The sequence below is a fragment of the Echiichthys vipera genome (genome assembly GCF_963691815.1).
Source record: "Echiichthys vipera genome assembly, chromosome: 22".
NCBI lineage: Eukaryota > Metazoa > Chordata > Actinopteri > Perciformes > Trachinidae > Echiichthys > Echiichthys vipera.
Genome location: NC_139847.1, coordinates 7,425,105 through 7,450,988, shown reverse-complemented (window position 1 = coordinate 7,450,988; position 25,884 = coordinate 7,425,105). Strand labels below are relative to the sequence as shown.

Genomic DNA, 25,884 nt, shown 5'->3' with positions numbered 1-25,884 from the left:
ATGGCAACCTTTGTCACACAATCCTTTGATCTTTCTTGCGTGCAGTTGTCCTGAATATGCAACACACTGGTGATTACGTTTGCTGTTGCTCGTTGTTTTTAAATTTGCATGCTGTTTATTCTCCTATATGCATGTTCACAATAATCCTTTTAGTCCTGTTTTGTCCCTAAGACGTACACTTGTCAAATCAGTTACGCCACAACTGAGGTTTCTGACACATTATGGATATTTTGCATGAAATTCACTGTCTTCACCGGTAATAAGGGATACAGAAAACACAGCTTACTATGCAGTGCACCATTTAATATTTTTATAGGTATTTAAGGGGTAGACGGAATAACAGAAACACCTGACAGTACAATACAGAAGCCCCACAAACTCAAATTGCTCAGTTTATTCAGGTGTGCCAAAATAATAAGAGTATATAATTTTTATGTACTTGTCAGATTCATACTTAAATAATATAAAACAACAAACAAACAAACAGAACAGCTAGGATAAGACATGACCAAATGAGAGGGTAACAATAGACAATATAAATTAAGATATCACATACTGTATATACTTGTATACTATACAAGTATACTTAAATACACTTGACTTATACTTGTACTTAATCTTTTCGTTGAGATATACTTAGGAAAAGAATATCTAAGTTAACTTGTAGTTTACTTTTATAGACTAAAATGTGAGCTAAGTATATTAGAAATAAACTTAAAGTATATCTATAAGTTCACTTGTATAGTTGCAGTGAAAAAAATAAAACGTAGACATAAACTAGTAGTGTACTTTAGTTTACTGCTCTTATACTGTGTAAAAGTTTACTTAAAAATATACTTTTATTCACTAAAAAGTGGGCCAATTTAGTCCCATATACTACAAGTAAATTCATATTAATACCGTTACTACATAAAGTATACTTTGGGAAATATACCTAAACTCTACTTAAGTTAACTTATAATAAAATTAACTTTTTGGTAAGAGTCAAACGCTTTAAAATGATGTGACGGGGAAAAGTCATTAAAGTAATGATTACTTCAGAAAAGAGAAACGACACCTCTGACAGTGTCGACATAATAAAACAATACGCTTCTGTTGTGCTGTACTGTTAGGTGATCCTATTATTTTGTCCACTTCCTGTGGACTTGCATCTTTCCTCTTTGCTCGTCATCTTTTCAGGCCGGTCAGTAAAGGAAAATCTTCAGCATGTTAAGGCAGACACTAGAAAACGTGTAGTGAGTTAACTCGTGGGTCGTTCCATCTGGGCTGTTGTACAGGGGTGTCCTGTGGCCCCCCCCTCCACGTGACCAATGGGGTGGTGCGGGGGGCGGTGTTCCAGTTCGGGGACGTGGCCGCGTACTCGTGTTTCGGTGGCTACGCCATGGAGGGCGTCGGGAGGAGCAGGTGTCTGGAGAACGGCACCTGGACGCCGCCTCCCACATGCAGAGGTAGAGAGAACACGCCTCTGTGTTTGACAGAAGGGACTGTCCCCTTTCCTGCTTCCTCTGGCTGTCCCCTTTTGTAACACGATGGCGTTCCGCTTTTTAAAAATTCTTCTCTGGACTGCTCCTGCTCATCCCCCAAACATACAGTTTCCTCAGGAGGCGTCTCCGTGGCTGCTCTCTCTGTCCTCTAATGCTTCTCCTTCTGCGTGTACACCAGCTGCATGTGTTCGGTGTGTGGAAGTAGGAGAGAAATAGTTGCTTTGGGCTCTTTTTTTTCCTCCTAGTTAAGAAGACTTACATTGCGTTCTCACACGTGACTCATACATTCATATATGTGTACTTTTTAAAGCCTGTCATGTTACTCCTGTTAAATACGGTTTGTTGTTCTGGGCTCAGCATTTCAGGGTCTGCTGTATCTCTCTGTTGGTGTGTTTTTCTTATTCCTGTGGATGATTCGATAAAAACAACGTGACTTCACGTCTACAGTAGAGTTGGGTCTTGACATAACAAAGATACGTGTAGTGGGATACCATGGAAAGCTATCTGCAGCTTGTTTATAGAGGCACTAAGCAAATGGTTAAGACATTTTAAATATTAACACATTGTTGAGATTAAAAAAAGAGGTGCGTGCATTATACCGTATCATTTACAACCTATAAAAGACCATAAAAACTAACTACCCTAACTACTAAATGGTCCCAAACCATTCACTCAATCTGTCTAGGAAGTGAAAATAACACATTTTAATACTAACTTCTGTTCGTTGAGGCTCATTTCATCCATAGGTTTGGTTTCAGTGTGTGCCCTTCAAGCGGAAAAAACTTAATTTGAGGCTTTTTAAATCAACTCTCTTCTTTGTTAAAGGGAGAAAACCATTATTGGAGAGTAGAGTAGATCAGTAGGCAAGACCAGCAGGTTTAATATATGTCGTGTAGACGGTTAGACAGATGAGTGGAACAGACCACATACAAAACTATAAACTGAACACTGTGTAGTGACCAAAATATAAGAATTTTGTTCATTTGAACAGGAAACAAAAGCAACCCATTGAAACAGACCTGTTTGTGGTAAAAGTCGAAATATGTTGGGTGGGTTCGTTATAGAAAAACTATAAAGCAGTGAACATCACAGACTAATGACCAGGTATTGAATCAAAGCTCCATATTCATGAGCTTCCTCCCCTCGCTGCAGTTTCAAGAGAAAGAGAAATCATCACCGCCGGACGCATGAAATGACCACTCGCATGTTTTACATATGAAAATGAGGGCAGGACCCAGGCTGTCCTTTCCCTCAACAGCTGCTGAGTTAGTGCTCATTCCTGTGTTCACACTCTCTCACTCACACACACACACACACACACACACACACACACACACTATCAGGTTTCTGCTGATGTCTTTTATTGGTTTCCACCGAAGAATCTAATCTGCAGTTTGTGAATGCTGCCTTTGTTCACTCACGCATGAGTTTGTTGAAACGGTTGTTTCCTCTTATTTCACTGGAAGGGGGTTGAATATGTTGCTCTCCTCTGTACACTGAAAAGAGTTTGTCTACTGTATGTTGAGTATAAAAACGTGTCTTTCTATACATGTAGAATATATGTTTTGTGTGTGTGTGTGTGTGTGTGTGTGGGGCAGCATTTCTCTTATCGTAATTTGCCCTCTCCCTCAGCGGTGTGTTGGCTGCAGTGCCAGAATGGAGGCGTGTGTCAGCGGCCCAACTCCTGCTCCTGCCCCGAGGGCTGGATGGGCCGACTCTGCGAGGAGCGTAAGTGTTTTAACGTTCAAATATCAGTCGGTGAACTCTGCCGACACAACCTGTGACGTGATCCTCAGAGCGAAACAGCTAAAACACTCACTAACACACAGAAATCCAACCAGCTTGCTAAGCAGGTTTCAGCGGACAAAAGCACACAAAGAGGGTCAGAGATAATGGAGACAGAGTGAACGGTTGTCGTCAGCTGAGACATTGAGAGTCATTGTTACTCGTCCGCTGTACTTCAACAAAACACTATTAGATTCACTCAACACAGTTGAACAAGGAACGGCAAAAAAATTCGAACACAAGACTGGAAACTGCTCTCAACCGAAGCGGAAATCCTTTAAATACACATTTTAACACGATCAAGCAACTGATGAAGAACCCTGACATTTCACGAAGGGCTGTCAGCAGGTCACAGTTTGCTAACATCCCGTGAAATATGTCAACATCTACTTGATCCTCTGGTGACATTCGTGGTCACCAGAGGATGAACTCTACTGACTTTTGAGGCTGCATCAATGCTACTATGTAGGGCTGCAGCTATCGAACATTTTGTAATCGAGTATTCTACCGATTATTCCGTCGAGTAATCGTTTAAAAAAAAGAATGAATATATATCTATAATTTTGTATTATTACTAACAAATAAAATATTATGTCTGGGGGAGGCCTATTTGGTGTGGTAATAGGCAATACTCTCGCAATTTACCATGAATAAGTTCACTAGTGGTGCATACAATTCTATGGGACACATGCGTTTACTCAAACAAGTTTAAAAGACAAATAGACTTGTTTAGAAAATGAATTAGAGATAGATATTATCAGGAAAATTCAGTTATTCTCTTCCTGTTACCGTAAAAACAAGCAACGAACAAAACGCATGACGCATTTCCTCAAACAAAGCTATAAAGACTGATCAGGAAGTAACGTTATTTTCAACATTGTCATGAAAAACTAAACATTGAGGCATTCACAGACACAGCTACGCATTCTCTGACTGTTTTAAACATTTGCAGTCACTACGGCAACCACACACCCATCCACCAGTTAACAGGGTCACTCATTAAACCGAAACGGCAGGCGCTCGATGAAGTGGCGTTAACAACGGGATGCTTTCGGAAGAGTTTGTATTCAAGTAACTGGAGTAACTTAAGTGTTTCAGCCGTAGTACTGTTTTCATTCTAAAATGAAAACCATCTCCATCAACACAAGCGTTTTAAAACATATATCTCGTATCATTCACATACACCACACGTGCATGTGACGTCGTAAACAGGAAGCAGATTGTCTTTAATTTCAAAACGGTTTTCGATTTCCCAAAGAGAGGAGACTGATGACCTCAAACGCCTCCCTGCTCACGCTCCTCTCTCCTCCTTTAACGACAGCTATCTGCATCCTGCCGTGCCTGAACGGAGGCCGTTGCGTGGCACCCTACCAGTGCGAGTGTCCCAGCGGGTGGACCGGCACACGCTGTCACAGTGGTGAGTTTGTGTGTGTGTGTGTGTGTGTGTGTGAGTCTGTGATGGGTTCACATGTGTAGGCTGGTGTGCGTCAGCGGCACAGTGACGTAGGATGGGAGCATGCGGGAGCGATTAACCGGATTCCCTTTTTAACGTCATTGACACTAAGGAGGTGACGTCATAGTTTGTTTCTTTGTTTATTACTCATAAATAACATTTATAAATACCTTAATAACAATTGTTAGTAAATAATAACGTAGTGACGTATTATTAAAGACCTTTTACATCTCTCCGTTATTATAATTTGCCATTGCATTTTATTAAATACTTATATTTTACTCTTTTGTCCCTGCAAATCTGCCCATTACTCAGTTGTTTTTAGCAGCATTACTCAAATATCTATTATTATTATTATTATTATTATTATTATTATATCTGCTATTATTGCTACTATTTGTACAATTGTATTAGAGCCTACGCTATAATTATTATTAGTCATATTTCTATTATTATTACAACTTTTTAATGTTATTACTGTGGTAGCTTTGCATCTTTTTCTTTCTTTCTATCCCATCCGGTCAGAGACAAACATCCGTCCACCATAGAATCTGTCTCCGCCTGTTGAACTCTGTATGAAAAGTGTCCTTAGCTCATGATCTGACACTATAAATGAATCGGATGAGGGTTTATGATAACGGAGGGCACCAAGGAGGAAGAGCGAGACAGCACTTAACCATCTGTCTGTCACGACAGTGTGTTGCAGGCTGAGAGTTCAAAGCAAACACACTGAGATGAATCAGCGCTCATTTAAAGGGCAGTTCCACCACAATACGCATTTCTTCTGCAGCTGACATCTACAGTATCTCATCAGTGACATGTTTGTCGAACAGGATGTGAAACAGATCTAAGATCCTTACTGCTTCCTTATAAGTGCGACTTCCTCATGAGCAAACCCGATTACAGTTGAAGTAACTACTGTGCGTGTGCTTGTGCTTGTGTGTGTGTGTGTGTGTGTGTGTGTGTGTGTGTGTGTGTGTGCGTGTGCTTGTGTGTGTGTGTGTGTGTGTGTGTGTGTGTGTGTGTGTGTGTGTGTGTGTGTGTGTGTGTGTGTGTGTGTGTGTGTGTGTGTGTGTGTGTGTGTGTGTGTGTGTGTGTGTGTGTGTGTGTGTGTGTGTGTGTGTGTGTGTGTGTGTGTGTGTGTGTGCGTGCGTGCGTGTGCGTGCGTGCGTGTGTGTGTGTCCCATCCACAGCTGTGTGTTCATCACCTTGTCTGAATGGAGGCAGATGCATCAGGCCCAACAGATGTCACTGCAGTCCAGGGTGGAGCGGACACGACTGCTCCAGGTGATTAGAGACTAGCAAAAAGAAACGTTCTTGAAAAGTTTCAAATGTTTGAATAAATGAGATAACTCATATTTTTAACGACAGGGTTCAGCACTAACTTTTAAAAGTGGTTGGTCCATAGCGTCCGGCTGTTAGCGACTCAGGGATTTGTCCGTTAATGGTTCATACACCAAAAAAAACTGTCCCGATGGTTTATTTGATGTATGCAAGTGTCGAAAAAGACCATGGGATGATTTTTGCGCCGGAGTTACACTTGAACATCCACTGGTGATGTACTTTACAGTCTGTTTCGTTCTGCCAGGACGTTTTCACTGTAGCCGTGAGCAAAAACATCACCTTAGATGTCTATTTCAAGGACTTTACAGGCCAAATTCAGAGAAATTCCAGGTCTTTACACACTAATGAAAACACAGTTGTGTTCCCACTAATCCTACACACTGGTCCTTAAAATTGTAGCGTCATCCAAACTGCGTGTGCTGCCCTGAGACGTGAGTTTGGGGTGTGTTCACAGCGTGTCTGCAGCATAACAGAGCAGCCCGTTCAAAATACTATGGTCCATTTTAAACGTCAGTGTGATCCTGAACGTTTACTTCTTCACATGGAAACCGTATCCGTTTAGAGGAGTCCTGATGGAAAGCCCAGTAGTGCACACTCTCACCTAAGGAAAATTGGGATCACGTTGAAAGAATTTTCCAGGTTATTTTACTCATTTTCCATGACTGGAATATTGGTCAACTGGTCTCCAGGATGCGTGGGAACCCTGCTGCAGTAAGGTCTCTGGAGGTTGTCAAAAAGCATTCTGGGAAATCTTATTTCTTCTCTTAGTTCTTATTAAATTTAACTTGCAAAACAAATTATATTGAGAGTCTCGTACTGTGGGTGACAGAGAAGATCAGTGGCAACGTTTACTCTTAAAGAGACACTGATGTGAAAGAGAGAATGTCGCTTTTCTGTCATTTTAACTGACGACTGATTGGTTTCTTCTTCCTTGTCTTCGCAGGAAAAGGAAATCAGGATACTATCACTTCTAAATGTTCCGCTCCATGTGAATCGTCTTATGAAGGGAAATCTTGTAAAGTTAACTGACCCACTTGTAAACCATTCATTCTCATCTCTCTGCAAAGGCAAAGCAAGAACCATTTTGTAAAATAAAGCTGTATTTTTTCATATAGAGACTCAACAGTATTAAACATATGCTGCTATATACTTGTACGATGTGTAAAAACTATTGATGTGACTGTTCAATGTATATGTGTAAACTATTCTCACATTTTTATTAAAGCATTAAATGCCATTAAATGCTCTTTGTCCATCAGATTCTTTGCTCTTACAGCAAGGCGCTGTGTGAATAAGGAGAGTACAAAGTTCCTGTAACTCATCTTTTATTTAATCCACCTTGTTGAACACAGCATAATAGGAAAGTTCAGGAGTTAGAAGCCAATTTCATACAAAACAGAGTTAAAAGTGGTCGTCAGGTTTTAATCAAATCTCAGCCGATTAAGAAAGGCGAAACATACACTGGACTGAATTCACCAATACATGATGAGTGGAATATATTATTGTTCCCCCTGTGAAGTACGGGACCTTATGGTTATTGTGCATAACATGAACGTGGACATTTCTCAGGCAGGTACATAGAGACCGCTACTGTGTTTTCTATACAAAGAGACGGTGTGGATTGGTCGGTGGGACTTTACGTCCTCAGCTCTGCCAGTTTACTAAACAGCGTCTCCTGGTTAGCACCAGCGAACTCGAACACCTGAAAGACAGAGCAGAAAGGAGAGTTAAAGACAGCTTTAATTTAAACGTATACATTTATAAAAAAAAATAAAATAAGTCAGTTATAAGCATTAAAATTATTACTTTTGGGCAGTTTCTCAAGCATTTATTCTAAAGAACAGACAGGAAATGGGGTGAGAGAGGGGGAGACATGCAGCAAAGAGCCGCAGGTCGGAGTTGAACCCGCGGCCACTGCCTCGAGGACCTTCAGCCTCTTTACACGTGTTAACTGCTCTAACCACTGTGCCACCAGCCGCCCTAATTACTTTTTTAAAGTCAATTTAACATTAAAACTAAAAAATCATCCCATTAAGGTGTTAGATATTTCCCCACAGCAGAAGAGCTCTCCATTTGACGTGTACAGGGAGAACTCGGGTCTGATGGTCGGACCGTACAGCTTTAGTGAATGATGATGTGTTAATTAACAACTGTATCAAAAAGTGATAAAGTATCAAATGTTTACATCTTTGCTGTATATTTCCATGCTTACCTTTGTTCCGTTCTTGTAGAACATGAACGTGGGCATGCACTTAATCCCGCAGTGTACACTCACTTCCTGAAAAGAGCAAAAAAAAAACAAGAGTAAGACGGATGGACACAGTCAAAAACCCTGCTCAAGCCGACATACAAAAGAGATTAGAGATGCTGTGAACGGACCACAGAACATGTACCACCTTACAGGTTTAATTTGTTCAACCACACATGTATACCACTGCAACACAGCAGCCGTTTCCCTCTACAAGTGAGCTGCCACCTGGTCCAGTCGGTGTTTTAACATGAGCAGGTTCAGCAGAGGATCACATCTGCTTAGTTTAGTGCACGCTCATCCACACGTGTCTGCGCATTTAGAGCGTGTTATAGGAGTAGACAAATTACTATTTTTTTTTTTTTTTATCACTTAGGTTGTGGCTTTTCATGTGAATGTCTAAAAAAACATGCTTCAGGACAGTTTTGGGAAGATGCTTCAAATGTTTTGACCCCTGTACTCACAAACATTTCCCTAAATTCCCCCAACATCTGTGTTTTTTGTTCAAAATATTTTAGATTGTAATGGATTTATAGAGTTAATTATTTTAAAAAAGGGGGAAAAATACTAACCTTGCATTTCTTTTTAAATTGTTGCCAAAATGGCCGTGGAATCAAATCCCATATTATTTTTTGTATCATTTGTTATAAGCAAACTTATTTTATCAGATAAGAAAAACAAAATCAGCTATTAATAAATAAAAAATAAAAATATGGAAATGTGCTGTGAAGCCTTGGAGAAATGAAGTTTACTTCATATGATCTGTAACAAAAACACCTGCAAAGTTATCCAGGTAACTTCAGGCAGTTGGATTTTAGGTCTGAAGAATTTTTAACTGCTCAGAATACATTTAAAATAAGATTATGAGAAAATTAGTCCGATATTTACCGTACCACATGTGGTTACAATAAACAGAGTCAGCCAATCATTCTGCCTCGCTGTTAATGTTTAGGGCTCACAGGTTATTTATCTGCATTTTTATGTCCCTAATATAAAAAAATATAAACAGCATAACAATTATCAAGCAAACTTTTCTCATGCCACCATGTTTTGTTCACAGCTGTGGTTCCACGTCCACTGTTCATGAAAGACATGGTTAGTAAACCACCGACAAAAGTAGTAAAAGGACATTTACTGTTATCCCTCTCTCACACAACACCAGACTTTCCTTTACAGTCCAAAACAGATGGTCAACTCTTACAGATCTTATTTTAATTCAAGTTTATTTATAATTTAAAAGCATAACAAAAGTTACCTCAAGACACCTTTCATATAGAGTAAGTCTAGACCACTCTAACCGACTGATGTTTTGGATCTCTGTACTGGTGCTTCAGGCTTAAAACAAAATAAGAAATAAAGACAGAAAGGACACACACTTACCTCAGCTTCATCCACGTCCACCTTCAGGAAAACCACATTCTTGTTCAGAGGATTTAACGACTCTTTCTGCAAGAGAGTCCATCAATGAGCATTCATACCAACAATGTACCGCTGGTGAGAAAAAGAATATATACTGATGCGTGTCTGAAGTCTAGAAGCTAGAATTGTCTACAAATCTGAAATCGTGGTTGTGCTATTTTAAATCAATTGCATCACTTTTTCCAGTTAAGCTGTAATTTCTACTTGAGGTTGGACCAGCTTTACAAACGTCTGAGAGACGCTGCCCTCGATAAACACGTGTCCCTCGTTTCATCTTTCCCAACCATCCAAAAGTCATTTAACTACGGTTTTGACCAGAAATAATCTACTTACTTCAAAGTGTGGGCCAATGACTTTACAGGGGCCACACCAGGCGGCTGTGAAGTCCACCACCACCAGCTTGTCTCCAGACTCCACCAAGATGGACTTGAACTGCTCCTGCAGAAAATGAAAACATGTTTGTTTTGAATTAATCATGATGGATTAACGAACCTGAACTCCTCATATCCAGTTATGAATCTGGTCGACGGTCAGGAGATACTGTCGCTGCAAATGTAAACCCAACCTTCACAAAACAGCATGATATTCTATCATATATTGTACTTCGAACACTGCTACTTGGTTTCCTCTATATAAAAAGAGGCACCTGTAGCAATACTAGCATCCTGAAAGAGGAGCTTTCCCTTCTCCCACAGCAACAGAGGTATAATTCTTGTTTTGTGATATTAAAAATAACAGCAGACAACTACATTCAGTACAATGCAGGTTTACAAAACGACTCGGAAATCACCAGAAATGTGTTTGTGAATGTGTGCAAATCTGGTGACAGAGGCGGAGCACAACTGCTGCTGTGTTTGATGATGGATTTTATCATTATAATAATGTCATAATACCATAGCCATAAATTCAGATTCACTAGTAAGAAGTTGTGTTTTGTTGCTTTTACTAATAAGTTCATCTAAAACTTTGACTACCCCCTAGTTTTGGTCTTTGACTGTTTCTTTTTCCCTTTTTGTTGTTATTATTTTACTCTTCTCTCTCATATCTATTGTTATTATATTCAGGAAAGATGTATTAGTTTGTATTATTTAAGTTTGTCTGTGAGTTTGTATGTTAATATTAAATAAAGTTTATAAAAAACGTACAATATGATTGCTGCTGTTGTTGTCAGGGCAACACAACATAGGGAAACCAGTTGGTTTGGAGACCATTATGAGCACAACACCTGGACAGGTGCCAACACCAAAAAGGACTCTACCTTATAAAACCACCGATAATTACCAACGACATCAGAGCATTACAACCACTATGCTGAACAGACATTAAACGTATTTGTTAATTAAATAATTGTTTTTATAATGGTTGCACATTAAGTAAACTGACGTGGTGCTCAACGTCATTTATAGCCACATATACGGGGTTTCCCTGCGCGCTCTAGGCCGTAAGGGTCGGGTATGATAACGTGTCCGTGATAGTAAAGTATATTACCGTCCCCTCCCGAGCATCCTGGGAGAAAACAACAGTCGGTACGGCCTGCTGCGTGATGCCGTAGCGTACACGTTAGCTACAAGTTGTTACAGCTCCTACGCTAACCCCATTCATCCGCAGCCAACATCACGCTGAGAGTGTGCAGCATTGTTCACGGTGTTAGAGGCCCGGGGCACAGGGAACTCCTTTCGACTTAACGCCAGTGGCGTAACGTTATCCGCTTTTCTAACGTACAACATGGCAACAGTAGTTATAGGGAGTGTATCACCAGTCGGACGTTAGCTGGTGTTAGCCCCATCCGGACGGATCCAGTCTGCCGCAGTTTCCGGTCTTTTCACGGTGCTTTTACTGGGTGATCGCCACCGAAGTGCAAGTAGATTTTATTTACACACTTCAAAGAATCTACAAGTGAAGTTTCATATTCGTACATGGGGATTTACATGTGAAAACATTATTTGAAAGTGATGTTGATGAGTTAAAGCAGTGAGAACGTTTGGGCGATGCTCAGCCTGAGGGGGTCAGGTGGTGGTTTACATTAAAAATGTAAATTAAGAAGACTTAATGGTTTATTTTGGAGCTGTTAAAGCACAAGATTTTGTTATGAAGGACTGAAATATTGTTCTGGATGTTTTGACAGCATTGATGTTAATGTGGATGTCCAGCAGCTCCCAGTGTTTACCGAGAGGGGATTGGGGTGTCCGAGTAGGGCCGAGAGGAGCACACGGCTAATTCCCCGGTGTTAGCGTCCTTTTGACCACTTTTGTAAGCACAAAGATATATTAAGCCGTTAAAACGATACATTGTTACAAAGATAAGAAATTTAACTTTAGATTAACGCTATTAAATTAACTCAAAACATCAAATCTTAATTTATATTCATAGGTTAAACAGAAAGTCGGATAGAATTTACCCCAAACTGTCCGACTGGTGACACAGTTCCGCTGGTTAACGGTTAACACACATGGTGGCGGTTGACGTTGTTACATCCAGGTACTAGTTATTCACTTAGTCACGTCACCATAGCTACTATGAAGCAGCCTTTAGCGTATTAAGTCACGAACATGAGGGTTTATTAATCCAACTCTCCGTTAAATGACGGTGAAGTCAAACCCTGGAGCTTAAAATCCTATGAAAGAATGAGTCACGAGAGGCGGAAACCATGAGGGGGCAGCGGGCGCGCGGCTGCCCCGGGGACGGTGGAAGCCCCACACCATCGACCGTTGGTGACGGTTAAACGATGAAAAAAGCTGCAAAAACCATTTAAGAAAAAGACAAAACTTACCAAAGTTTCCACGTTTATCACTGAGCCTCCCATGATATATGTTGCGTGTACGAGCCTCGAGGATGAACAAATAACGGTTACGGTTGGGAATCCTCTCTTCAGAAGGGTACACCGCGTTTTATGTCCGTTGGGTCAAGCTGCTCAACCGCCGCCCGAACCACAGCGGAAGTAAGTGTCCTTCAAAAATAAAAGTCGCCGCTGTTACACTGCTTATAGACAGCGTTGAAGCGAGGTGTGTGCTGTGCCTGTGATATGTGCCTTTTCATTTCATACGTAATTCACAATTTGTGTTATTTACTTTGATTCGCAAAGATTTTTCCGATAAAGACGTTTATTTTGAAGGATGTAAGCGGCGTAATAGTTTTCGTCTTTGTTACGTCACGTCCGCTAGGGTGTGTGCTTTCTTTTTTTAAAAATTTGGATTAAAGTCCATTTTCTTTTGTTTTAGTTGGATGAAATCAATCAGGATTGATTAATCTGACTGTGTTTAATCTGTGTGTTTTAATAAACCTGTTGTGTTTTAGTCTGTCGCTGTATGTTGAGTGTTTGAGAGAAATAAAGCTCAAATCTAAGAGATCAAACTGACAAACAGGCTTCAGAGTAGGCGACCCACCACCAAATATGACCTTTGGTGTGATTGCTCTTATTAGTTCTAGTATTCACTGCCATAATGATACGTATATGTCGTATTTCTAATAGTATTACAGCTATTATTGCTACTATTAATATTTGACCTGTCACCTTAACCGCCATTATTCTACTATTCATATCTTTCTCGTATATTAACTGCCATAACTGTCTCATATTAATGTTATTACTATAGATAATATAACAGTTACTGTCATTTCTGTGTCATTTCATTCTGTTATCTATATATCTATCTGTCTGTCTGTCTATCTATCTATCTATCTATCTATCTATCTATCTATCTATCTATCTATCTATCTATCTATCTATCTATCTATCTATCTATCTATCTATCTGTCTGTCTGTCTGTCTGTCTGTCTGTCTGTCTGTCTGTCTGTCTGTCTGTCTGTCTGTCTGTCTGTCTGTCTGTCTGTCTGTCTGTCTGTCTGTCTGTCTGTCTGTCTGTCTGTCTGTCTGTCTGTCTGTCTGTCTGTCTGTCTGTCTGTCTATCTATCTATCTATCTATCTATCTATCTATCTATCTATCTATCTATCTATCTATCTATCTATCTATCTATCTATCTATCTATCTATCTATCTATCTATCTATCTATCTATCTATCTATCTATCTATCTATCTATCTATCTATCTATCTATCTATCTATCTATCTATCTATCTGTCTGTCTGTCTGTCTGTCTGTCTGTCTGTCTGTCTGTCTGTCTGTCTGTCTGTCTGTCTGTCTGTCTGTCTGTCTGTCTGTCTGTCTTCTCTCTCTTCCCCTCTCTCTCTCTCTCTCTCTCTCTCTCTCTCTCCCCCTCTCTCTCTCTCTCTCTCTCTCTCTATATATATATATATATATATTTGTAATACCGTTCCCAAGTTAAGTGTATGGTTTCATTTTTTAATACATATATATTATTATTTATCCAATTCAATTGAATTGGCTTTATTGGTATGAATGTTATATAAACAATATTGCCAAAGCATAACATATTGATATATTAACCCCCCATTTCATAAAAAAAAGTAATTGATGAAGTGAATCAATTCAAATCAAGAAACATTTTTCCAATGTTTTTACTCTGTCTCTCTCTCTGTCTATCTCTCTCTCTCTCTCTCTCTGTCTATCTCTCTCTCTCTCTCTCTCTGTCTATCTCTCTCTCTCTGTCTATCTCTCTCTCTCTCTCTCTCTGTCTATCTCTCTCTCTCTCTCTCTCTCTCTCTCTCTCTCTCTCTCTCTCTCTCTCTCTTTTATGATTCAGCACTATAAATACAGTTGAATTGAATGTATCTCGTATGATCATTCGGTCGTAGTATCGATATTATAAGTGCTGTTATTATGTTAATGATTACAGGAGAACAGATGAAACAGTAACTCGAGTCACAGTGACTTGACAAATTCCTGGTTTACCGTAAACGACTGTGTCAGCGCAGCTCAATTCCAGTGTAGTACGGTAATACCGATGTACAACGTCCCGTATGTGACCTGTCGTCATGACGTCATAACTATGCTTTTTTTTGTCACATTCACATATTTTATTATTGATTATTTTATTTAAACATTAGATTTATACAGAAAGTGACAAACACTAAAATATAACACAACGCATGAGAGCCGAAACAATGAATAGAAGAAATAAATACAGCAAGGATCATATAAAAATAAATAAACATTGTCATGTCAATACTTCCAAAGGGATGGTCTGCGCCAGTATTAACATATTTCCTAATATATATAAATATATATACATATATTAGGCTATTGTGAAACCAATGAACATATTATGATCACTGCTTTACACAAACTAAACCACACAAAACTGAACACACAACCAGGTGTGTGTGTCAAAGTCGTGTTGGGTCGTGCTCGATGCACTCGATTGTGAATAAATAAAGTACAAAGTTCCTGTATCTCAACTTTTATTAAATCCACCTTGTTGAACACAGCATAATAGGAAAGTTCAGGAGTTGGAAGTCAGTTTCATACAAAGCAGAATTAAAAGTAGTCGTCATGTCACCAACATATGAGTGGAATAAATGATTATTACAGTTCTTATTACTACACAAAGAGAGACATATGGTGTGGCCTGGTCTGGACTTTATGACCTCAGCTCTGCCACTTTGTTGACCAGTAAGTCCTTGTTATTACCCTTGAATTCAAACACCTGAAAGACAGAAAAGACAGGAGAGTCTCAAGTAAGGTATTAGATATTTCCCCACTGTGAAGAAGTGCTGACTATTTTGTTTATTGATTTGATCAGATTTTTAGTGAATTATTTGATTTTTATATTATTTTTTATTTTGTTTTTATTATTTATTTTATGTTTTTATTATTTATTTTATGTTTTTATTATTTATTTTATGTTTTTATTATTTATTTTATATTTTTATTATTTATTTTATGTTTTTATTATTTATTTTATATTTTTATTATTTATTTTATGTTTTTATTATTTATTTAGTGAAATTATTGTTTTTATTAATTATTTTAGGTTTTATTATTGTTTTAGTTCATTTATTGTTTTTATTATTTATTTTATTTTTATCTTATGTTTAACTATTTATCTATTTTATTTTTTAATTTATTGTTTTTATTATTTTATTTATTTTTTACATTTTATTTATTTTTGTTGTTTTTCTAACGTGTGTGTGTGTGTGTGTGTGTGTGTGTGTGTGTGTGTGTGTGTGTGTGTGTGTGTGTGTGTGTGTGTGTGTGTGTGTGTGTGTGTGTGTGTGTGTGTGTGTGTGTGTGTGTGTGTGTGTGTGTGTGTGTGTGTGTGTGTGTGTGTGTGTGTGTGTGTGTGTGTGTGTGTGTGTGTGTGTGTGTGTGTGTGTGTGTGTGTGTGTGTGTGTGTGTGTGTGTTACCAGAAAACTGGTAAATGCTGCAAACTCTCAAATTCAAAATATGTCCAATGTTTACGTCTTTGCTGTTTGTTTTCATGCTTACCTTTGCTCCATTCTTGTAAAACATGAACGTGGGCATGGCCTGAATTCCACAGTGTACACTCACTTCCTGAAAAGAGAAGAAAGTTACAACAGCAAGTCTGAAACACTGCTGCGCCCTGACTGGGAACTGTTCAAGCTAACATACAAAAGCTTTTATAGCTTCTTTATGTTGTGAAAACAGACATTTAAGATTAAAAACAATAAAAACACTGAACACACACGCCAAAACATCTATAGTGCAGTCTCTAACATCTTGTGAAATGCTGCCAGACAGGATTTGTTGAGTCATCCTTCATGTCTGCAGATCTGGATGACTCAACATGACATGTTATTTGGCAGCCCCAGTTATTGAATTAAGAAATAAAGACAGAAAGGACCCACACTTACCTCAGCTTCATCCACGTCCACCTTCAGGAAAACCACATTCTTGTTCAGAGGATTTAACGACTCTTTCTGCAAGAGAGTCGATCAGTGAGCATTCATAACAAACAACGTACCGCTGGTGAGAAAAAGAATATATACTGATGCATTTCTGTCCCTGATTTAAAGTAAGTGTTGAAGGTAGATGTGCATCACTTTTTCCAGTTAAGCTGTAATTTGTACTTGAGGTTGGAACAGCTTTACAAACGTCTGAGAGACGCTGCCCTCGATAGCACGTGTCCCTCGGGAGAGGGCTCCCTTAAACAACAAACGTTTCATCCTTTCCAACCATTCAAAAGTCATTTAACTACGGTTTTGACCAGAGCTGAGACCCAAAACAATCTACTTACTTCAAAGTGGGGGCCAATAATTCTACAGGGGCCACACCAGGTGGCTGTGAAGTCCACCACCACCAGCTTGTCTCCAGACTCCGCCAAGATGGACTTGAACTGCTCCTGCAGAAAATTAAAGTATATAATGTTTGTTTTGAATAAACTATGATGGATTAACGAACCTGAACTCATCATATCCAGCATGATATTCTCACATATTGTACTTCGAACACTGCTACTTGGTTTCCTCTATATAAAAAAAGGCACTTGTAGCAATACTAGCATCCTGAAAGAGGAGCTTTCCCTTCTCCCACAGCAACAGAGGTATAATTCTTGTTTTGTGATATTAAAAATAACAGCAGACAACTACATTCAGTACAATGCAGGTTTGGAAAATGACCTGGAAATCGCCAGAAATGTGTTTGTGTTTGAATGTGTATGTGTGACCAATCTGGTGACAGAGACACAACTGCTGTTGTCAGGGCAACACAACATATGGATGGACAACAGTATGGACACAGCACCCGGACAGGTGCCAACACCAAATTAATATGAAACAAAAAAGGACTCTACCTTATAAAACTACAACTGTTCATGATTACCAACGATGTCAGAGCCTTACTGTGACTATGCTGAATAGATATTATACGCATGTGCTAAATATATATATACATACAATACATATACAGGGTTTCCTGTTCTCTGGGCGATAAAGTTTGTGTATGATAATGTGCTCCGTAAATAGTCAAGTATATTACCATCCCCATCCAAGCAGAGGCGGCGCTTGCTAGCTGACAAGGCAGGCAACTGCCCCAGGGGCCCCTGAGGGCCGACAAACATTGAACAGCAGAGACGCTGTGTTTCTCATCTCTGTGATGCACAGGGTGGCGAAAATAGGGGATGATTGCGTCTATTCTCTATTTAGCTGACTTACGGTGCGTGTTATTGTGTGTCGAGTACTACCTACGTCACATCCCACTTAATGTTATATTCACTCGGCAACCAGACTTTTTTCAGGGGAAAAAAAGCCCGGTCAAATGGCCTCACATTCAAATTAGGGGCGTTTCGGTGAGAGAGACCTGCCTTATTCCAGGTATTCGACTCGAATGAATACACACCTAAAGTTACTTTAGAAGGCATCGGTACAAACTTCGGTAATGACACACACTTGCCAAACAACGGCTGATATTTTCTTAATGGAGAGAGCTAATATTTCTGCGTCTTTTTGCAAAAAACTGTTTCTATGGCAACGTTTTAAAAGCCACCGACAAATGAGACAAAAGTATTTATTTCCTGCTCACTTACGACAAACCTGTCTCTCGTCACCCGATAATTCAAAACCGGTTAGGTGGGTTGAAGCACCGTGTCATCAACCATTGGTAAAGTAAACGATAAAAGCTTCAAAACAGACAGAAAGACACGACTTACCAAAGTTTCCACAATTATCACTGAACCTCCCATGGTAGCTGTGATGGAGCTCTTGGTGGTTAGGTCACTTAGTCACAGATGCGGGGCGTCTAGTCAGGATACGGGAGGCAGGTATATCCTTTGACGGGTTTAATGTAAACATATATATTATAAAGATGCACAGGCACTATTAGTTTTACAGTATTTGAAGAAGTGTGTGTGTTTCTAAATGAGAGAGGAAACAAACTAGCATAATCCTCAGACAAAAATGGCACGAACAACTCTCCATGAACAGTGCTAAACATGTACTGAAGACTTAAACTACAATGACAACATACCTCTACAGGTTACACATATACACCACAGGTACAGTAAAGACTGCCACACAACACACATTTGCCACTAAATTACAAGATAAACAGCTGTTAAACTCAGACATGACTCTATAAACTGTATAAATCACCAAAGTCGTACATTCTTTACACCAAATATCACTCACTTGTGTTCACAGAGGCAAACCAGACACCAACTGAAACATTTAGAGAATGAAACTAAACGAGCTGTGACATGAAAATGGGTGCGGCTTAACAAGGAGCACGTTTAACACTGTACTGTCCATAATCCCTCACAGTACCACTGCTGTACCAGCATGTTCTTTAAGATTTAAATTTAAGAAGATTTAAACAATGTTTTCTTCTCTAGGATTCAAAAATGAACAGGAAGTGTAGAGACCACAGTTTTGAATGACTTCAGCACATCTGCGCCCACAGGACATCACTAGTTTCTCACACTGCTCTGGTTTGATCTTGGTCCGTTCTTCTTCAGTCTCTTCCACAGTTCAGTAACTGTAGTGGGTTTCTAAGACATTACGTTGTTGGCAAGGATTTTCCAGAGATTCTCTATGGGGTTTAGATCTGGGCAAATCCTCCTCCAAATCTAACTGACACTTTTGGTTCAGTCTTTCCCCAGTCTGACTCTGAACATAATGTTTCCAATCAGACCCAAATAAATTAAACTTTAGTGTCATGTCATGGTTTGGGGGGTGTTTTCTGCAGCAGGAGTTGGGCCTCTTGTACAGCTGCACGACAGGGTGAATGCAAATGTTTATGAACCTTCTTCAGCAACATGCGATACCTTTACTGCAATTAGCCTGTGAATGTTCTCATTTGTCCAGGTCACAGTTATCCGCAAAGCAATTTCAGTCAAAAGCAACTGGACTTGGTTATTTGTCTAGGAAGACGTTTCACCTCTCATCCAAGAGGCTTCATCAGTTCATGTACGCATCTGACCAGGCTGGGACTGGTCCGGGACCAGTCTGCCTAGACAAATAACCAAGTCCAGTTGCTTTTGACTGAAATTGCTTTGAGGATTTACTGCAATTGTCTCCCAATTAACCCACAATTTTCATGCAAGACTATGTCACCTGTCACACTGCAAAACAGGTTTAGCAGTTCCTTGAAGTTAAGAATATTGAAACATGTAAATGTCCAGCGTCCAGAAAAAAAATGTGCCTTGGTTATTTAAAAAATCATGCTAGTGCAGCAGCGATAAAGCCACAGCAGATATTCTATCAAATTTTGAACAATAAAAAAACACAATATTTCAGAATAAATCAAGTATTAGTACTTTGTTCTCTAATTTTGATCTCCAGTGTAAAATGAGCATTTTGGAGATCTGTGATGTAATTCGCACTAGGAAAAACTCCCTTTTCTGATATCTACAGTACAATCCAATTGTTACTAGTCATAATTGTAATTACAGATATATTTATTTCTTTGTTTCGGGCATGTCAGATCATCATCATCATCATCACACATTATCTTAGTTTAAATCATACAATTCACAAAAGCTTATCTAGTTACGCCCCCGTTACCCACAGAATACATTATCTTCATCATACTATTTTCCTTATGACACTGACATAACATTTTTCAACAGCCATACAACAGCCACTAATGCCATACAGATATCCAGAATGTTAACTCTAGATATCTAAAATGTAATTGTGCATATCTAGAATTGAAAGCCCAATACACATAAATGTCAGTAGTGACATCATTTGTACTAAGAGTGACGTTGTGATCTCTGCAATCATCATTATGAGTAAGAACTCCATATTCACCAGGAGAAATGGTATTATGGGCATCTAATGTAATTACAGATAGGAGTGATTCCATTAAATTTTAAAATTGCCATAATTTACAGTGTTGCAGTGTTGAAGCAATGTGTGTGTGTTGTCCCTTTCATTTCGTACATGATTCAGTGTATTATTTACTATGATCCAGTATTGTGAATCGCAAAAGCTTTCTCTCATAAAGATTTTTATTTTGAAGAATGTCACAGACGTGATATTTTCCATTTTTGTTGCATCATGTCCGCTGGTGTGTGTGCTATCTTTTTTTAATCTGGTCTATTTCCTGATCAACCAAAAACCTGTACTTGGCAGTGTTTGCTCTGTTATTGAGCATCCACTTATTTAAGGACTGAAAGGAGCACGCATCTTTAATAATTTGTATAACTGAATACCAGACAAGGCAAGGCATCTTTATTTATATAGCGCATTTCATACCAAGGCAACGCAATGTGCTTTACATAAAGACACAACAGCATAAAAACAGAAAACAGTTAAAAGCAGGAGCGAAGACAAGTACCATAAGGATACCCCCAGTCTGCTTTATGAAAACGGACACGTCAACAGAACATTTGGAAAAAGAAAAAAACTTTATTACCTTTACAAAATTTCTCCCTAAATACAATGCACATGATTAACGGTGTTATAATGTATGAACACATCTGCAGCAGATCTCCACATCTCATGCAGGTCCTAGCTGACACAGCAGACCCCCAAAATTGTGCCGTCTTCATAGAGTTAAACATTTTAATGTATCTTGGCCATTTGTTTTATTTTCTGTTTATTATTGAAATGCATGACAAAAAAAAATGAAAATCAAAAACTAGATATGGTACAGTTTCATAAAACCACTTGAACTTTAAAGAACGAATGATTTCACTTCGCTTTAAAACAACGAATCCTGAACTAATGCTAAAAATTGGACATCAAAACATGTTTATATGGAAAAAAAAGGTTAGTTGTAAGTGTCTATTGCTCGCTCAGTCCTTCATATATGAGTATAATGTGTCAGTTATTAATAATACTGATTCTTCCCCATTGATCTCAGGTTCCACATCACACTGCGACAACAGCCTTGCCGACGTTTTCTCCCTGCAGCATCCCCATAAAAGCAGCTGGCATCTTTTCAAAGCCTTTTGTGATGTGCTCACGACACTGCAGTTTGCCCTGCAGATGCACAATACATTACATCACAAACATGGCACGGATGTAGCAACATGGTGCAACACTACTCACTGAGATTAAACGCTTACTGAAGACAGAAATCTGAATTAGATTCAGCATCATAATAAGTTGTTTTCAGTCAGTTACCTCTTTGAACCAGCCCATCAGCCTCTTGAGGGACTCGGGGTGCTTGTGCTCCCACCTGCTCTGCATGAAGCCCTCCATCTTAATCTGCTTAAAGATCATGGTCAGGTGGGGGAAAGGGCCTTAGAGAGAGAGAGAGAGAAAATAAATCAGTGGTTGCCCAAAGAAACAAAGTCTGTCAAGAGAAAAGTCTGTTTGTACGTCTCCTCAAACATTTCATTAACACAACGTCGCCCTCTAGTGAAAAAGATGTAAAATCCCCTGAACTTGTGACATTGTAAAGGGGTGAATTTGTTGTTTACACAGTTTGAACTGCATTAGATTTTTTCAACATACATTATCAAGTTAAAGCAGAACAGTAGGTGAAAGAAGGGAAGTACCCACCTGTTTGGGGTGCGATGTCATTGTACGTGGAAATAGCTCCACACACTGCTATTCTTCCAAAGTTCTTCATCTGTTGTATGGCAATGCTTGAAGAAGGGCCTCCAACCTAAAGTGAAGAAGAAGCATCATTCAACAGCAATAATGACTTTTTAACATTTAGCCTGCGGCGTTAAACTCAACTGGAGGGCTGGATTACTCACATTTTACCAAACAGATAAAGAAGAGTGTAAATATCAAGCGCTCTGGGGCGGTTTACAGGGTTTGAAGCTAAACAGCCATCGCTTACATTTTCAAAGAAGCAGTCGTATCCGTCTGGAGAAGCCTTCTTCAGCGCCTCCTCCAGAGATCCAACGGTCTTGTAGTTAAAGGCCTCGTCGAAGCCCAGCTCTTTAAGGAAAGCCACCTTGGCGTCGGACCCTGCTGACCCCACCACCTTACAGCCCTTGATCTTGGCGATCTGGCCCACCACGGAGCCCACTGCACCCGCGGCAGAATTCACCAGCAGGGTCTCGCCCTTCTGGAGCCCCAGGACTTCTTCAATCCCGTACAGAGCCGTCAGTCTGGAGGGGACAAGAAAGAGTGAAATAAAAAAACAAAACAAAGCCTGAATGATACGAGGGTATATTCTCCCTCCAGCTCCACAGAGGAGCCTCGTAATGTAAACTCTTTATCGGTGCTTATACGATGACTTCAGCTCAGAAGCAGGACAAAACATCTGGACCCTCACTGGTTTATTTGCTCAAAGAAAGACAAAACTCGGCTGTTCTGCTTCGCTGAGGGTCTCGAACATAGCTGAGGAAACAACACTGTCGGGTAGGGTTAGGTGTTCTCTTTCTGCACAATAGTTCACACATGGGAGTAGCCGACTCCTACCTCCTACTTTTGGCTACCAAGCAGCGTTTCTTATTACCCCACTGCTATTTATACTCATAGCTGACTTCCTGTATCTCCTAAAGCTGTTAGCTTTTGTATCTTTAACTTTCAGTCAACCAGATTTTATTTTGTGCTCGTACAGCTTCATATGCATGAAAGATGTATAACGGACAAAATGCCCAAAACTTTTTCCCCACACACAAACTGGTATTCATAAAGGGAGAATGTGCGGTGAGATTGTGCGCACTTCACGCAAACTTCAGAGCGGGCGTACGGACCAGTTTAGCGATGAAATGACGAGGAGGAGACTGATTATAGGTCGAGAAACATAGTTTTTAGTTGTTTTTTTCAATTTCACCAATTGAGTTATCATTTTTGCAGGCTAAACAGTGTTCTGTAAAATTTATAAACTTCTTTTTAATTTATTTATGAGAAGTTAATTTTGATGATTGAGGCTGTTGTAAATCGCGATTGTCTGTGAGAAAAAACAAATTGTACTTTTACTTCTCGAAGCCTGGCTGCTCACACGCTCAATCTCTCGTTTTCCTTACCCTGGCATGCCGATGCCACCCAGAGCATGGGACAACGAGACGTCTTGCGGCCAGCCAGGCATGACGGGAATGAGGTCCGTCCCGTCGCAGATCGTGTGGGTTCTCCAGCCACAGCGACCGACAACATGGCTTCCCACAGGAAATGCTGGGTTATTACTTTGAATCACTCTGCAGAAAAAACAAACATAACACAAAAACAAAAGAACACAGGCATTTGTCAGTGTCAAGTGCGTCTCTCACTGAGCTAATAAAAAGTCGCCATATGGACAGCAGACGCAGAACACAGAAGATTCAAACTCTTTGGTTTATATACTTGAGTTTTTGTGGTATCCTAGACAACTGTATGATGTCAAAACCATGTGGCTGATGAGAAAATACTTAACATGTGCGTTTAAAACAGATTATTTAAAGGTTGTTGTGGAAGTTTGGTCACTGTGTAATTTCTTCTGCGTGTTTATCATCACAAACATTCCCACTGAAACAGATTGAGCCTCTGAACACTCGGCCAAGAACATTTCCATTGTCAGCTTTTGCTTTTCAACCACTGTGGATCAAAGGCTTCAGTAATTAACAGCAGGTGCAAGACTGGTTCAGTTCAAGTAAACAGCAGAACACGCACGGTACATCGTCACAGATTAAAGACATTCCTGTGTGTGTGTGTGTGTGTGTGTGTGTGTGTGTTCTGTACTTGGCCACTTGAGTTCCAATCATCACATCGCCTTCGTTCATGCGAACCCTACTGAACGGCCTGGAAAGACAAACAGTGCACTTCATTACATTTCACATGCATTATTAGACGAATCAGTGTTCACAATAATAATTCAGAATGGTCTTTTCCCCCAGGTGCGTAATCCTGCTCTCCACTCACCTCATATACGGGTCCACACTGAGGAACACTGCTTCCAAAAGCACCTCTGAAACAAAAAGATCCATCAGTGCCAAACAAGTGTGCACTTGAACAGATGTTTTCCTAATCTGCGTGTGACTCAATCGGGTAAATACTGACTCATTTAAAGAGCTTTAGTGTTTAATGTTTGAGACCAAATGAAGACAAACTCCTTTTCAAAGCTAAAGCAAAGACAATAAAAAGTGACAAAAATCAACTTACCCCCATCTTTGGGCGCGGGGAGCTCCTCAACCTTGAGCTCAAAGTCGCTGGTCTTTGGGAAGCCGTCGAAGTGCTTGGTCAGGATCCACGTCTGAGCTCGGACCATGATTGTTTGTTTGTTCGGGGCAGCTCTGAGAGATAGATTGAAATTAAACTGACATGTTGGATGCACTGATCAGCTAAGTGAATTCAAGTGAAAGCTGTAATCATAATTAAAGCCTCCCTGAATGATGAAGGTGAGGGGAAGGAAAAGAAACATTAAGAAAGACAATTTAACTCAATATTAGGTATATGAAACTAACTTGTGGATATACTGTGGGTCTAACAAAATCAGTATTTATATAATACTAATACTGTGTTTTGTTACTGCGTGTAATGCTGCTGCTTCACTGCAATTTCCCAGATTGGGATCAATAAAGTATATCTATCTATCTATCTATCTATCTATCTATCTATCCATCTATCTATCTTAAAATACATCCAAAAATCTGCTATGCAACAGTAATTAAAAGGGTATGTATTCACCCTACAGTCATGCACACACACACATTTTTTGTTGTTGCTCTAACTCCGTTTGAAACAATGTAGCAGTGAGTACATGTGATGTATGTGATGAAATGAATACAACTACAGTAAGATAACATTAGACATTATAAAAAAACAAAACATTATTCATTATGATTCCGAAAAGGCTAACATCATAAAATTAAGAGCTCATACGTAAAAAGCGAACTCCCTTCTGGGGCTGCCAGGCTGCCGTATGTTTACTGTATACACTCTCCGATAATAGCTGCTAATTAGAGTTCGTTTAAACATTATTTTATAAAAACATGTCTATCAATGTGATCTATATGACTTACCAGCTGTCGTTCACCGCAAAGAAATGGCAGAAGTAGTGATTTGAACTCTCTGAGGACAAGAGTTGTGTTGAACGCGTGGGAGGAGAGAAGGCGGGACTGTAGTCATGTTCCCGATCCTAAATCTGATTGGTTGGAAGGTAGACGCAGCCACTGACGTATGACGCAAAACGTCACGTCGTTCCTGTGCGTGCCGACGTTGTTACTGTACGTGTCGACGTCAGTTCATTTGGATGTTGGCGCGGACATAACGGGATGCTAACAAAACAGAGTTCCTGAATACAGTTGTAAGTTTGGAGTTGTTTTTTTTAAACAAATGTGACTATTGTTGGTAAGATAATATACTTGCACATTGCTTTCGACACAACTGACAAGAGACATATTAGTTAGCAGGCTAGCTATAACGGCTTTATATCTGTTAGCTAGCTAACTTT

At 39.6% G+C, this 25,884-nt stretch overlaps 3 protein-coding genes across 4 annotated transcripts in view; 1 reads left to right on the top strand and 2 right to left on the bottom strand.

Moving 5' to 3' along the window:
* The window catches only part of svep1 (sushi, von Willebrand factor type A, EGF and pentraxin domain containing 1), a 91,488-nt gene extending 84,186 nt beyond the window's left edge, over positions 1-7,302 (top strand). Inside the window, exons 45-49 of one of the 2 annotated variants that reach the window (XM_083937097.1) lie at positions 1,278-1,448; positions 3,117-3,212; positions 4,591-4,686; positions 5,916-6,009; positions 7,010-7,302. In XM_083937097.1, coding sequence (XP_083793223.1) covers positions 1,278-1,448; positions 3,117-3,212; positions 4,591-4,686; positions 5,916-6,009; positions 7,010-7,040 — 488 coding nt within the window. In that variant the 3' untranslated portion in view covers positions 7,041-7,302. The remainder of the gene's footprint in view (positions 1-1,277; positions 1,449-3,116; positions 3,213-4,590; positions 4,687-5,915; positions 6,010-7,009) is intronic. The other variant, XM_083937098.1, reaches the window with a different exon arrangement.
* Positions 7,303-7,374: 72 nt separating this feature from the next.
* Positions 7,375-18,768, bottom strand: txnb (thioredoxin b). Its single transcript, XM_083936902.1, has 11 exons — positions 18,738-18,768; positions 18,260-18,377; positions 16,850-16,954; positions 16,467-16,532; positions 16,081-16,146; positions 15,239-15,297; positions 12,504-12,636; positions 10,067-10,171; positions 9,695-9,760; positions 8,279-8,344; positions 7,375-7,768 (listed from the first exon to the last, which is right to left on the bottom strand). Exons 2-11 carry the CDS (start codon positions 18,290-18,292, stop codon positions 7,703-7,705), a joined length of 765 nt encoding a protein of 254 aa, XP_083793028.1. The 5' UTR covers positions 18,293-18,377; positions 18,738-18,768; the 3' UTR covers positions 7,375-7,702.
* A 1,993-nt stretch (positions 18,769-20,761) lies between these two features.
* LOC310964271 (prostaglandin reductase 1-like) lies at positions 20,762-25,558 on the bottom strand. The gene is made up of 9 exons (XM_083937335.1): positions 25,454-25,558; positions 24,594-24,724; positions 24,354-24,399; positions 24,174-24,233; positions 23,486-23,653; positions 22,348-22,621; positions 22,062-22,167; positions 21,681-21,799; positions 20,762-21,536 (listed from the first exon to the last, which is right to left on the bottom strand). The coding sequence occupies exons 2-9, from the start codon at positions 24,697-24,699 to the stop codon at positions 21,426-21,428; spliced, it is 990 nt and encodes a 329-aa protein (XP_083793461.1). The 5' UTR covers positions 24,700-24,724; positions 25,454-25,558; the 3' UTR covers positions 20,762-21,425.
* Between the last annotated feature and the right edge of the window lie 326 nt (positions 25,559-25,884).